General features: G+C 41.9%; 1 protein-coding gene across 1 annotated transcript in view; it reads left to right on the top strand.

Annotated features, from left to right (window-relative positions):
- The window catches only part of PROC (protein C, inactivator of coagulation factors Va and VIIIa), a 115417-nt gene that overhangs the window by 59282 nt on the left and 41400 nt on the right, over window positions 1-14735 (top strand). Inside the window, exons 3-5 of the mRNA XM_075338638.1 lie at window positions 6996-7156; window positions 7253-7277; window positions 7360-7470. Coding sequence (XP_075194753.1) covers window positions 6996-7156; window positions 7253-7277; window positions 7360-7470 — 297 coding nt within the window. The remainder of the gene's footprint in view (window positions 1-6995; window positions 7157-7252; window positions 7278-7359; window positions 7471-14735) is intronic.

Raw genomic sequence — 14735 nt, 5'->3', positions numbered from 1 at the left:
TTTACGTGATTTTAACGGGATTTCTTGTTGGCAAGAGGATTTTAGATCCTCTGAGTCTTTGGGATTGTATGTCGATGTGGTTAGTCCAGTGGGTTATGGCGTAGTTCTTAATAGCCATTGGTCTGCCAGTAGTTGGCCTGAGTCTTGGGTACGTAACAATGTCCTTAAGAACTCGGTAGTCTTGGAACTTTTTCCCATTTTAGTTGCCATTGTAGTCTGGGGGCATCTCTTAGCAAATAAGAGGATAGTCTTTCTGTCAGATAGTCAAGGGGTAGTTTTTTTTTGTATTAACACTCTGTCGTCAAAATGTTTTTGGGCATCTAAAATTCTGAGACATCTTGTTTTAATGTCTTTGAGGTTTAACATATGGTTAAAATCGTCATACATTAATACAAGAAATAACAATTTAGATGGTTCTCTTTCTTGTCAGCAGTCGGAGAAGTTTCGGCTTCTGTTACCCGATGCCGACCGGAACAACACCCCTTGCCCTCCTCATCTATGGGACATTCTATGGGATTATTGACTGGTGTCATTAAGGACTCCTTGGCTAGTAGAACATGGGCTGGTTATTCAGTCGCATGGAAGAAATGGTGTGATTTCTGTATGAGTAAAAACGTGAATTTTCTTGAAACAAAAAGGGATTCAGCGTTGTTATTTGTACAGGAATTATTGAAAGAAAGGATCAGCTATGCTTCTTTAGCAAGAGTTATTGCAGGAGTTTCATTTTTTATGAAATTATATGGTAACCCTCCTTTGAATAGCTTTTTTCCTGTAAAACAGGCTTTAAAGGGTTTAAGGAGGTCTGGCTATCATTCTGATAGGAGGTGTCCTATTTCTTTTAATTTATTAGAAAAACTATGGAATGTATTACTACTGGTGTGTTTTGACCAGTTTGAGACGTGTTTGTTCAGAACAGCTTTTATCCTTATGTTTTTCGCTGCATTAAGGATTAGTGAGTTAGTGAGCATTAGCAAAAATCAGCTGTCAGGTTTATCTGTCGGTGATGTGGTTTTATTACATCATCAACTTCTGATCACTTTAAATAGGTCTAAGACCGATCAAATCGGAAAAGGGTGTGTCATTACATTGAATAAAATTGCGGATTCGTGCTTGTGTCCATTTAATAATGTTGTCAATTGGTTTCAATATCGTCCCATGGTGCCTGGTTCCTTTTTGGTTCATGCTAATGGGGAACCAGCTACTATATTTCAATTTAACAGTGTGTTAAAGAAATGTCTTGCTATATTGAATATTGGTCCGATGAAAATTTCTTCCCACTCTTTTAGGATTGGAGCTGCCACGGAGGCGGCTATGCTCGGGCTAGGTGATGACAAAATAAAGTACATTGGACGCTGGGAGTCAAAGAGGTTTAAGTCTTACATTCGTCCTAATTTATTGTTTTAATCATTCTTTATTTTTAGGATTATTGACAGTCTGGATTGTAGGCCATTCCTTCATTTATTGGGCTCGGAAGAGAGCCGAGCGCAGAATCTACACAGAAAATTTATCATTTCACCAGGAGTTGCTTCAAATATTTTGGTTTGGGTATAGAGGTATGAGATGGTTAAGTTTGGTGGACGTATTGAACGAGTTGTGGCTGGTGGCACCTCCTCCGGACTTAATCATCATTCACTTGGGAGGTAACGACATTGGTAAATTGAACACACTTCATATGTTATTTCAGATGCGTAGGGACTTGTTACATATAAGAAATCAGTTTCCAGATTGTATGCTAGTTTATTCAGAAATGGTGCCTCGTCTTATTTGGAACATGGATGGGTTTGTTTTCATGAATAAAATAAGAAAAAGGATTAATAGGGAGTTAGAGAAATTTTTTAGGAGCTTAAATGGTTTTTCATATCGTCATGTGGATCTAGAAGATTTTTCTCCTGGTTTATTCAGGCATGATGGGATTCATCTGTCTGAAATAGGCTTGGATATCTTTAATTTAGGTTTGCAGTCTGTGATTGAGAAGTGGCTGGTGGGTTTGGGGGGGGGGTCACGACTGGCTAGTCGTGTCCTTGTGGAAAAATCACCCAGGTCTTCTGGGTGGATTTGGTTGAAGTTTTTTAGTTGGTTATAATGGACTATTATTATATGTGTCTGTTTTAATGAATTTTTCTACAATTTTATTGGTATACTTGGAATTAATTATAATTTATTGGTAACTCTTAATAAACCATCACGGCCACTTTTCATCCACATACTGCCTATGTGTCATTATTTAATTTTTTGGGTAAGTGTTTAGTTTTATGTATGCCTTGTGCTACCATGCTCTGTCACACTCAGAGAACTTTATGCCTCATAGATTACAGTAAGTAATTTAAAGTGAATTACAAATGTCATTGTAATTTTGTTCACTTTCCGGTCTTTTCCATCTGGCCCAAACCACAATGACATCTCTTTCAGGTATGTCTTGTCTGCAGAGATTCCACAAAGACACCTTTTACTTCTTACATTTCCTGCCTCGTCCCAATCTATTCCCAACCTGACAAACTCCTCATCCTATTGTCACACCAATTCTGAGCTGCTGATACTAGAGATGAGCGGACCTGTGGAAGTTCGGTTCAGCCAGATTTTAGATATCCATTTTTTTTGTTTGGTCCACACTACATCCGATCACACTGGTGTTACTCCCAGAATGAGCCATTCACTCACTGCAAGCAGCTCACACTGGGCTGAGCACCAAGCCGTTACCCAGCACAGTGATGCTCACGCGAGTGCTTTGCTTATGTAAAGTACCCACACTCTTTTTTTTTTCTTTTTTTTAAACAGGTCTGTGTTTGCTCCGAAGACCAAAACCTGAGGTTCGCTCATCTCTAGTTGCTATTGAATGTGTTCCTATAACTGGACCGGATGTGTGGCTTAAAAACAGTGCTTATCTTAGTACCCCACATAATAATGCCCACCACTTAACCCCTTATACAAGGGGTCAAGATTATTGGAACCCCTCATTTAATAAAAGAAAAATCTACAATGGTCACAGAAATAACTAGAATCTGACAAAAGTAATAAATAAAAAATCTATGAAAATGACTAAATGAAAGTCAGACATTGCTTTTCAACCATGCTTCCACAGAATTTAAAAAAAAAACAAACAACACTCATGAAATAGGCCTGGACAGAAATGATGGTAATCCTGAAAATAATGTGACAAAAGAGACATGTTACATCAAGGTGTGTACACTAATTATCAACAATTATCATCTACATGATTACCATAATCAGTCAGTGGACCTGTATATAGGGCTACAGATACTCACTGTGCTGTTTGGTGACATGGTGTGTACCACACTCAACATGGACCAGAGGAAGCGAAGGAAAGAGTTGTCTCAGATTAGAAAGAAAATTATAGACAAGCATGTTAAAGGTAAAGGTTATAAGACCACCTCCAAGGGGCTTGATGTTCCTGTGACTACAGTTGCACATAATATTTAGAAATTTTAGATCCATGGGACTGTAGCCAACCTCCCTGGACGTGGCCGCAGGAGGAAAATTGATGACAAATCAAAGAGACAGATAATACGAATGGTAACAAAAGAGCCCAGAAAAACTTCTAAAGAGATTAAAGGTGAACTTCAAGCTCAAGGAACATCAGTGTCAGATCTCACCCACCGTCGTTGTTTGCGCTAAAGTGGACTTCATGGGAGATGACCAAGGAGGATACCATTGTTGAAAAAAAAAACAAAACATAAAAAAGCCAGACTTGAATTTGCCAAACTACATGTTGACAAGGCACAAAGCTTCTAGGAGAATGTCCTATGTACAGATGAGACAAAAAAATTGAACTTTTTGGCAAGGCACATCAGCTCTATGTTCACAGACTGAAAAATGAAGCATATCAAGAAAAGAACACTGTCCCTACTGTGAAACATGGAGGAGGCTCTGTTATGTTCTAGGGCTGCTTTGCTGCATCTGGCACAGGGTATCTTGAATCTGTGCAGTGTACAATGAAAACTATTAAGGGATTTTAGAGCGAAATCTACTGCCCAGTGTCAGAAAGCTTGGTCTCAGTCGCAGGTCATGGGTTTTGCAACAGGATAATGACCCAAAACACACAGCTAAAAACACCCAAGAATGGTTAAGAGGAAAACATTGGACTATTCTGAAGTGGCCTTCTATGAGCCCTGACCTAAATCCTCTTTGGAAAGAGCTTAAACATGCCGTCTGGAAAAGGCAACCCTAAAACACGAGACAGCTGGAACAGTTTGCCCTTGAGGAGTGGGCCAAATACTTGTCGAGAGGTGCAGAAGTCTCATTGACAGTTACAGGATTTGTTAGATTGCAGTGATTGCCTCAAAAGGTTGTGCAACAAAATATTAAATTAAGGAGTGAACCATAATTTCTGTACAGGCCTATTTCATGCGTTTTATTTAAAAAAAAATTCTGTGGAAGCAGAAAAGCAGCAATGTCTGACTTTCATTTGTTCATTTTCATAGATTTATTTTTATTTATTATTACTTTTGCCAGATTCAAGTTATTTCTGTGACCATTGTTTTTCTTTCATTAACCGAGATACCAACAATTTTGACCACGTGTGTATATTAAAATACCTCTTTTTTTGCCCTCCATATTGTAAAATTGTTCACTAGTAAATATTCCCATGTTTACAGCTCCCCTATACAATGTGTGATGCACCCACAGCACCTCTATGCAAAATATGATGGGTCCACAGATAGACTCTATAAGGCTGGTTTCACACTACGTTTATTTAACATCCGTCCATAACGTTTTTTTAGCGGAAAAACAGATCCAGTGCAAATGCGTTTTCACTTCAATGCATTTGCAATGGACTCGCGTTAACATGCGTTCACCTGCGTTTGCGTGCGTTATAGTGAGGATCCAGCGACTTGCAGTTTTTTAACATCTTTCAAAAACGCTACTTGTAGCGTTTTTGAGCTGCGTCCAAATACTGCATGTCACCGGATCCTGACTAAACAGCACGCAAACGCAGGTGAACGCTGGCGTGCTGATAGACAGGATCCTGCTTGCTCTACTGAGCATGCCCAGAACCAGTCTCGCGTGATCTGTCTCTCCTCCTCCCTCCCTCACCCTCTCTCTCTCTCTATCTCTGTCTCTCCCCCTTCCTCTCCTCCCTCTCTCTCCCACCTGAGAGCTGCGGACACTCGTAACCAAGGTAAATATCGGGTAACCACTTCTCTTAGTTACCCGATGTTTACGTTGGTTACGTGTGCAGACAGCCCGGCTCCTAGCAGCTGCAGACACTCGTAACCAAGATAAATATCGGGTATCCAAGCCCGATGTTTACCTTGGTTACCAGCGTCTGCAGCTGTCAGAAGCCGGCTCCCAGTCTAGTTCCCCTCACTCCCGATCACATGACTCCAATGCCCGCCGCTAAACATCCAGTGACAGGATCCTGCAAAATAACAGATGCGTTTGCATGCGTTTTTTGCTGTAAAAGCAGGATCCGCTTTTGCAGCAAAAAAACGTTCCTGACGCATGTTAAATAAACGTAGTGTGAAACCAGCCTTACACTGTTTGATCGTCCCCACACTGTATAATGGTCCACACACTGTATGATGCCCCCATTGTGTATGATGGCTTCCACTGTGTTCCCCATAATATATAGTAACCTCACATTGCATGATGGTCCACAGGGTCCCCCCCACAGGTACTATTAAAATAAAATCATCATATAATTACCTAACCTTGACGTGTCTGTCGGCAGGAAAGTATGGGCCGACCAATGTGGTGATGTCATCGCACCAGGGTAGACACTGGACATCAGAGTCCCAGAGCACGTTGCTCCTCCCGCAACTCATCTAGTGTGTGACCCTGCCATTCAGCAGACCACAGGCCCAAAGCAACCTGTGACATACAGAATGGGCAGCAGTAGTGCAGGGACTAGGAGACCATACCTACCTGGTTTACAGCTAAATAGGAGAGAGAAGGCGCAATAGGGTCTTACCCGATATATTGGGTGGGAAAGATCATGTAAAAGTGATGTACTCACCTGATCGGGTTGTGCCAGTCACAACTCCTTTACCAGCATAACGTGAGCGCCAAAAAGGTCCAGCAGCAGCCCTGTTGCACAAGTAGAATATCAACGGAAGAAAAGAAAAAAACAGGTATTTTGCCGCGCTTGAAGACCATAGACTATGATGTCAGGCAAATGATACTTTTTATTTCATCCTACGCGTTTCAGAGACCACAACTGTCTCCTTCTTCAGGGAGAGGAACTATTACAGAAGCCAAGGAAGAGTGCTTTTATAAAGCAGTCAAAAAGAAGGGGGAGGGAAAACAAGGAAAGGAAACCCTGCCCATGACGTCAGCTCACCATGTGCTACAGGGCCATGACTCATAGCCACATGGAGCAGAGCCGCGTCAAGATTGCATTAGGGATTTCCATATATTACAAGATTTATGATGGATGATTAATGTTTAGCGAGTTCTATCTTGTAATATATGGAAATCCCTAATGCAATCTTGACGCGGCTCTGCTCCATGTGGCTATGAGTCATGGCCCTGTAGCACATGGTGAGCTGACATCATGGGCAGGGTTTCCTTTCCTTGTTTTCCCTCCCCCTTCTTTTTGACTGCTTTATAAAAGCACTCTTCCTTGGCTTCTGTAATAGTTCCTCTCCCTGAAGAAGGAGACAGTTGTGGTCTCCGAAACGCGTAGGATGAAATAAAAAGTATCATTTGCCTGACATCATAGTCTATGGTCTTCAAGCGCGGCAAAATACCTGTTTTTTCCTTTTCTTCCGTTGATATTCTACCTGGTTTACAGCAGAGTTTACCTGTTTTAGTATGCGTAGTTAAAAGTGGCGGTAGCTCTGAGTTGGCCCCTTTGAGTCAGTGGCCTGGAGCGTTGGCCCCATCTGCCCCCTGGTAGCTGTGCTACTGGTGATATTATACAAAATGTTTTTACAAAAATGTCCAATGAAGTTGATTTGTAGTACCGTATATTTAGAGTAACAGGAGAAATAAGCACTCAAACAACAATGATATATAATGTATTTCTCTATTTTTAGTCTTTTTTAGTAGACAAGATGCAAATCGGGTGCTAAAGATTCAGAAACGTGCAAATTCTATACTAGAGGAATTCAAACAAGGCAACCTAGAGAGAGAATGCATTGAAGAGAAGTGTGACTTTGAGGAGGCCAATGAGATTTTTGAGACTCGGGAAGATACTGTAAGATATGACAAGTGAAATCCACACTGTAGATATGTTCTATTCATTCTACTGTATTTTCAGATTTTATTTTCTCTGTTTTGTTTTTTTTTACAGCTGAACTTTTGGACGGTTTATTTTGGTAAGACACAGGATAACCTGTATACTTACAGCTCTACTTGTAACAGTTCACCTCAATAATAAAGGACCATCTCTTTTTTTAGATGGGGATCAATGTCTCTCAAATCCTTGTATAAATGGTGTTTGTAAAGATGGAATAGGGAAATATGACTGCATCTGTCCCCGAGAATGGGAGGGAAAACTTTGTTCTCATGGTGAGTGTCTAGACCATATTCCTAAATATATTGAAAAGAAAATAATATATTATTTTCATTTGTTTCACAATTTTCCATAGATAGATAGTTGCTCCAGCCTCCTGTTGTACAGCTGAACTGGCCATCACCATACTGACAGCTCAGCACGTCCCTGCCCAAAATTGGACAGCTATTTGGTAAAAAGCCAAGGGGTTGAATACTTTCTGAAAGCACTGTATATCACAATTCCTTCTACCGATGTGTCTGGACGCAGGGATGACTGTGTCACAGTGAGTGACTGTGTCCTGACACTTCGGTAGGAGGAATCATGATATACAGTGCTTTCTGAAAGTATTCAACCCCTTGGTTTTTACCTAATTTGTTACATTACAACCTTTGTTTAAATATTTTTATAATCCGATTTGTGTAATTCATCAGCACTAAATAGTCTAACTTAGGGAAACAAGGTGAGAAAAATATTGTCAAATTAAATTTATGGGATAAAATAAATAAAAATTGCCATGTGCATATGTATTCACCCCCCTTTTCCTATGAAGGCCCTAAACAATTCTGGTGCAAGCAATTGCCTTCATAAGTCACATGCTGAGGCCAGAGCCCACACTTGCAAGGTACTCATGCGAGTCTCGCATCCTATCACATGGCCTTTATAGAAGAGTGGCCAAAAAAAAAGCCTTTACTTACAGCCAAATATTAAAAGACGTGTGAGACTCCCCAAATGTATGAAGTAAGGTGTTGTGGTCAGATGAGACCAAAATTGACACATCAAGACAAAGGTTATGCCTGTATCCAAACTAACACAGCTCCTCACCCCAAGAACACCGTCCCCAGAGTGAAGCATGGTGGTGGCAGCATCATTCTGTGGGGATGTTTTCTGGCAAGAGGGACATGGAAAATGGTCTGAGTCAAGGGGAAGACAATAACTCAAAGCATACTGCTAAAGCAACACTCAAGTGGTTTGGGCTCTGTGCATGCTGCAGTTTTTTGCTGCAGTTTTTTGCTGCATTTTTTTGGTGCAATTTGGTGCCCAAAACTGCATGTCTTTCCTTTTCCCAGCAAAGGCTAGTTTCACACTTGCGTTGAACGGTATCCGTTGCATTGCGTTGTGTGACGGATGCAACGGATGTGTTGCATATAGTGGCACAACGGATGCAATGGATGCTGCAAAACAACGGAATCCGTTTTGATTTTTTTTTTTTTTTTTTACTTTACAGTTTACCGGCGGCAGACTATTGTGAACGATCAGCTGATTGCTCACAGCAGCCGGCTGCCGGGTGATCAGCTGATCGCTCACAGCAGCCGGTCGCCGGGTGATCAGCTGATCGCTCACAGCAGCCGGCCGCCGGGTGATCAGCTGATCGCTCCCAGTAGCCGTCCGCCGGGTGATCAGCTGATCGCTCCCAGTAGCCGTCCGCCGGGTGATCAGCTGATCGCTCACAGTAGCCGGTCGCCGGGTGATAAGCTGATCGCTCGGACGCCGACAATGTGTGCAGGTGGCGGAGTGAGGAGTGGGTGGAGCCGAGCGGGACCATGGCGCTGAGGACAGGTGAGTGTGCGTGTGTGTATGTATGTATGTGTGTGTGTATGTACATACATGCGGAGTGGAGTGCGGGAGGGGGCGGAGCCAAGCGGGGAAGTGTCGGGCTCCCTGCACACGTAGCGAGGGTAAATATCGGCAAAGCACTTTGCTTGGTTACCCGATAGTTACCTTGGTTACGGGTGCAGGGAGCCAGAGAGGGCATGCGCAGTGAAATCCAACGGATTGCGCTGCTCAAAAAACGTTACATGCTGCGTTCCTCCAACCCGGCGCAGCGTCAAAATAACGACGCTGCGTCGTCCAGCGGATGCAATGCTGACACTTGCGTTACAGTGCGTCGTCCATACAAGTCTATGGAGAATAGCGCAGTGCGTTAACGGCTGCGCTATTCTCCATAGTGACGGACTCCGCTGAAAGCAAGTGTGAAAGTACCCAAAGTCTATGAGAATTCAGAAATGCTGTGCGCATGTTGCTTTTTATTTTATTTTGCATGCAGTTTTGGGTTAACAAAAAAAATTGCAGCATGTCAATTCTCTGTGCATTTTTCTCCTGCATGTTTTTAGTTCTTCAAGCCATTGATTTCACTATAATAAAGCATGGGAAAAAATCGAGCAAAAACCACATGCGTTTTCTTCTTGCGTTTTCTGGCACAATGTGCGTTTTTCTGCCACAAGCTACAGTTTTTTAGAACACGTATTTTGCAGTGTGCACACATAGCCTTAAGGAGAAATGTGCAAATGTATCGGAGTGGTTTAGTCAAAGTCCAGACCTTACTTCAATGAGAATCTGTGGTCAGACTTGACGATTGCTGTTCACCAGATGAAACCACCGAAGTTGAAGGAGCTGGAGTAGTTTTGATTGAGGAATGGGCAAAAATCCCAATGGCATGATTTTGAAAGCTCAGAGAGACTTAGGCTACTTTCACACATCAGTTTTATGTATTCAGGCACAGTCCTTTTTTTTCCTGATCCAACGGATCCTGAAAAAAAAGTGAAAACCGTATCCACCGGATCCGTTTTTTTAACGGATCCGTTATGCCGGATCCGTTAAAAAACGGATCCGGTGGATACGGTTTGCATCCGTTTTTGCATCCTTTTCGTCCGGTTTTTGGCTGGATCCGTTTTGTTAATTACATTGGTGCATGCGCAGTTAACAAAAACGGATCCGGCGGCCGCATCCGTTTTTTACCGCATTACGCCGGATCCGGCGTCCATAGGCTTCTATTGTAAAACACGCCGTATCGCGCCGGATCCGGCGCGATGCGTTTTTTTTGCCGGACAAAAAAACGTTGCAAGCTACGTTGCCTCCGGCCGCCGCATTTATTTATTTTGCCGCATCCGGAAAAAAACGGATGCACCGCAAAGCCATCCGGTACAATCCGGTAACAATGCAAGTCTATGGGGAAAAAAACGGATGCGGTACTGGATCCGTTTTACCCGTTTTTTTCCGGATTGAACCTGATGGCAAAAAACTGATGTGTGAAAGTAGCCTTATCCAAAGCATTGTGCAGCTGTAATTGCCTCAAACTGAGTTTTTGCAATTATTGACTGTAGGTGGGTGAATAGTTATGCACACAAGTTTTCAGTTATTTTCTCCTATTTGTTGTTTGCTTCACAATAAAAGGATAACCAAATTTTCCCAGTTGTAGGCATGTTCTTTACATGAACTGATGAAAAGCCTAAAAAAAACCCCAAACAGCGACATTCCAGGTTGTGAGGTAGCAAAACACGAACAATGCCAAGGGGGTATGAATACTTTCGCAGGGCAGTGCATATGTATATTTTGCCACTGTATCATGTAGTAGTATAATAAATTGTCCCTATGATTGTCAAAAGTTACCCACATGGTACTGTACTTTTCCTACAAAGAAGCATCCCGCATGAACAATCCCATGTAGTCTCCATGCAATATTTATTCATTTTACTGTCTTATCTAGCTCCATTAATTTCATATTGTTTTCATCCATCATCATCACTGTCATACATACATCGTCAAACTGTGTAGGACAGCGCCATTAAAGATGAATGAAATCCGCTGAATGGACAAGTATAATAGTCGGTATTGTGCAGTTTGGTGGCTCAGTGGTTAGCACTGTTGCTTTACAAAGGTGGGATCCTGAGTTCAAATCCCACCAAGGAAAACATCTGTAATGAGATTGTGTGGATTTCCCCTGATTTGCTCTCTCACTCTAAAAACATACTGACAGGGAATTTAGATTGTGAGCTCCAATGGGTACAGTGATGATAATGTCAGTAAAGCTGTCATGGGCGTGTCACAGTTGACAGACAGTCCTGTGGTGTCCGGCTGTTGAAAGTCGCTGCATTTGGCTGCACAAACTACTACTACTAACATTCTATTTTTCCTGCTGTGGTGTAAATGGTATCCTATGTAACGTCTCTGCTTGGGGCTAATCCCTTTCCTTTTAGGACCCTTCAGATATCTTCACCTTTCAGCTGCTAATTATCATCAATTCTCCTTGTGTCCTTAAATACCCACCTGTCCCCCTGATGTTGGCTGTTGATAGTTACTTCCCTGTACACATCTTGAATGCAAGCAGTCGGATTGTATTCATCTGAAGAAATGTTGTTTATTGCTGTTACTCCCCCTGAATCTTCTTGGAGATACGTTATTTGTTCACTTCTCTCAGTTTGTGCTCCCTGTCTCTTCTTTAGAGCTTAGTGGGGTTGACTAAGCTCTCATCCCATTTGTTCCCTATATAGGGCCCAGTGCAGGGGAGCCAGGGCAGGGGCCAGCGGAAGCTTTGGTCATGGGTCACCATCTCCCCCTTCCTTAGACACAGGGTTTCCCTTCCTTGTTGCCGTATGTGTGGTACTTCCCTATATGTAGCATAACAAAAGCGCTGGGGATTATGTCACCTAAATATGTCCGAGTGATGCAGTGCCCATCCCACACATTGTTCCCCACTGATATTTCTAGTTAACCATACAAATAAATTCCTGATTTTGTTCAGCTTGTACTTTCCTGTCCTGCAATTTTGCCACCTCTTAGTGAGACAAATGTTAGATTATATGAGAACATTAGGTGGATTAGGAAAAAATGTATACATTTAAATTATAATAATTTAAGAGCAGAACACAAGAAAAAAAAATCTTTGATTCTGGACATTCATGAAGAGCGTGGATCTCTTCCAACTATGAATTTCTGATTCTTAAAGGGAATCTGTCATCAGATGTATATTGAAGACAGCATGCTGCAAGGGTTAAAATAAAGAATTCAAGGATGCCTATCTTGTCAAATTTCAAGCTATTGTTCATCGGACATGATTGTTTAAGCAGCAGTATACCCTTATCATTGCTAGGACTACAAAGTCATACACACATTACCGTCCGCACACATCCTGTGATTGACACCGCACTATCAACCTCTATAGAGAGCCTCGTGTGGCCGGAGACAGCTTTCTCAGTTCTGCTACATGGCTAAATCTAAAACTTGTGATTGTGTCAGAATGGCTGCACCAAATAATCTAAGTGATACATCATTGGAGCCAGGATCTCGTTTCTTACATCATGCTGCTCTCCGATTAGGTAGCAAAAACCTGCTGACAGATTCCCTTTAAGTATTTTGCTAGTGTTCCTGGATGAGCTCCGGATATAAAGTTGAACGTGACTTAGTTTTATGGTTTTTTTTTTCTTTTTTAAATAGTTGTTTAATGCACAACAATCAACAAGATTTTCCTATATAACCTAAAGCCAGTGCTATACTGGCACTATGAGGCTGAGTTTATGCATACCTTTAGTTGTCAGCTCGGATGTATAGGTTTTGAAACGCAAGAAAGTAAAGTTTAAATTAATCAGCTTGTTAAGTGACAGCAGCTGTGGATCAGATAATAGCTGGGGTGAGTATTCATAGTTATCCCCTCCCCCTGTCACTTATGCTAAATCTATTATACAATCATTTTAGTTTGTGACTAACAGAACCTGTGTGATGTCATACCCATGTGACCAGAAGGGGCGTGGCCTCAGCCAACAGAAAAATGTTGCTTCCTGGTATCAGCTATGTTGGCTGAGGCCCCGCCCCTTCTGGTCACATGGGTATGACATCAGCACAGGTCATGTTAGTCACAATCCAAGGGCTTATTCAAACGACCGTTGCATTTGTCCTGGTCAATTCCTTCTTTTTTGCAAAATAGAGAGAAGGGCTGCACACCAGTGATAGTGCAAGGGGAATAAATGTAAAGCAGAAACTGCTGTATGAATACTGGCATGAAAAATGCAACAGCTATATGTGAGAATGAAAATATGACAATGGAATCTGCATAACTGCCATGAATTTTAAGAATAAGGAGAAATTTAGCTATTGAATTGATCAATACAACAGAGTCCCAACACCTCGTTACGGTATTCTCTCACATTGGGATCCCTAGCTAATGTGTGTTTTCTCTTGCAGTTAAAAAAACTTACCGTGTGTGGGAAGCTGTGACCCAGGTTATATATGCGTATAATGTGGATTTTGCACCCAGTTCAAACTTAGAATGGTGTTCCAGACGTTATATCTTAATTGGTTTGTAGTCTTTCGTTTGTGAAACTGACTCCACCCATGCCTATCGCCAGTACACATTATACATATACAGTACAGACCAAAAGTTTGGACACACCTCCTCATTCAAAGACTTTTTTTTATTTTCATGACTCTAAAAATTGTAGATTCACATTGAAAGCATCAAAACTATGAATTAAAACATGTGGAATGAAATACTTAGTGTGAAACAACTGAAAATAAGTCTTCTATTCTTGGTTCTTCAAAGTAGCCACCTTTTGCTTTCATTACTACTTTGCCCACTCTTGGCATTCTCTTAATGAGCTTCAAGAGGTAGTCACCGGATAGGGTTTTCCAACAGTGTTGAAGGAGTTCCCAGAGATGCTTAGCACTTGTTGGCCCTTTTGCCTTCACTTTGCGGTCCAGCTCACCCCAAACCATCTCGATTGGGTTCAGGTCTGGTGACTGTGGAGGCCAGGTCATCTGGCGTAGCACCCCATCACTCTCCTTCTTAGTCAAAAAGCCCTTACACAGCCTGGAGGTGTGTTTGGGGTCAATGTCCTGTTGAAAAATAAATTATGGTCCAACTAAACGCAAACCGGATGGAATAACATGTCGCTGCAAGATGCTGTGGTAGCCATGCTGGTTCTGTATGCCTTCAATTTCTAATAAATCCCCAACAGTGTCAGCAGCAAAGCACCCCCACACCATCACACCTCCTCCATGCTTCACGGTGGGAACCAGGCATGTAGAGTCCATCCGTTCACCTTTTCTACAAAGACACGGTGGTTGGATCCAAAGATCTCAAATTTGGACTCATCAGACCAAAGAACAGATTTCCACTGGTCTAATGTCCATTCCTTGTGTTCTTTAGCCCAAACAAGTCTCTTCTGCTTGTTGCCTGTCCTTAGCAGTGGTTTCCTAACAGCTATTTTACCATGAAGGCCAGCTGCACAAAGTCTCCTCTTAATAGTTGTTCTAGAGATGAGAAAGTGTGTCCAAACTTTTGGTCTATACTGTATAGTGAGTAAGGATCATCGAGGGACCCCCTTAATGGATTATGCTGGACCCGGATTTGATTTTTCTTTCCAATAAATTGATGAAAGTGGGAATGTGTTGGGGAGTGTTTTTTTCAAGTAAAAATTTGTTTGTCGTCTATTTTATTTTTTTATGACATCACTAATGCCAGGGCTTGATGCCAGGTTACATTACACAGCTGGTATCAACCCCATAT

This window comes from Anomaloglossus baeobatrachus, chromosome 3 (assembly GCF_048569485.1).
Source record: "Anomaloglossus baeobatrachus isolate aAnoBae1 chromosome 3, aAnoBae1.hap1, whole genome shotgun sequence".
Lineage (NCBI taxonomy): Eukaryota > Metazoa > Chordata > Amphibia > Anura > Aromobatidae > Anomaloglossus > Anomaloglossus baeobatrachus.
The sequence above is the reverse complement of the archived record's forward strand: the minus strand, read 5'-3'. Positions and strand labels throughout refer to the sequence as shown.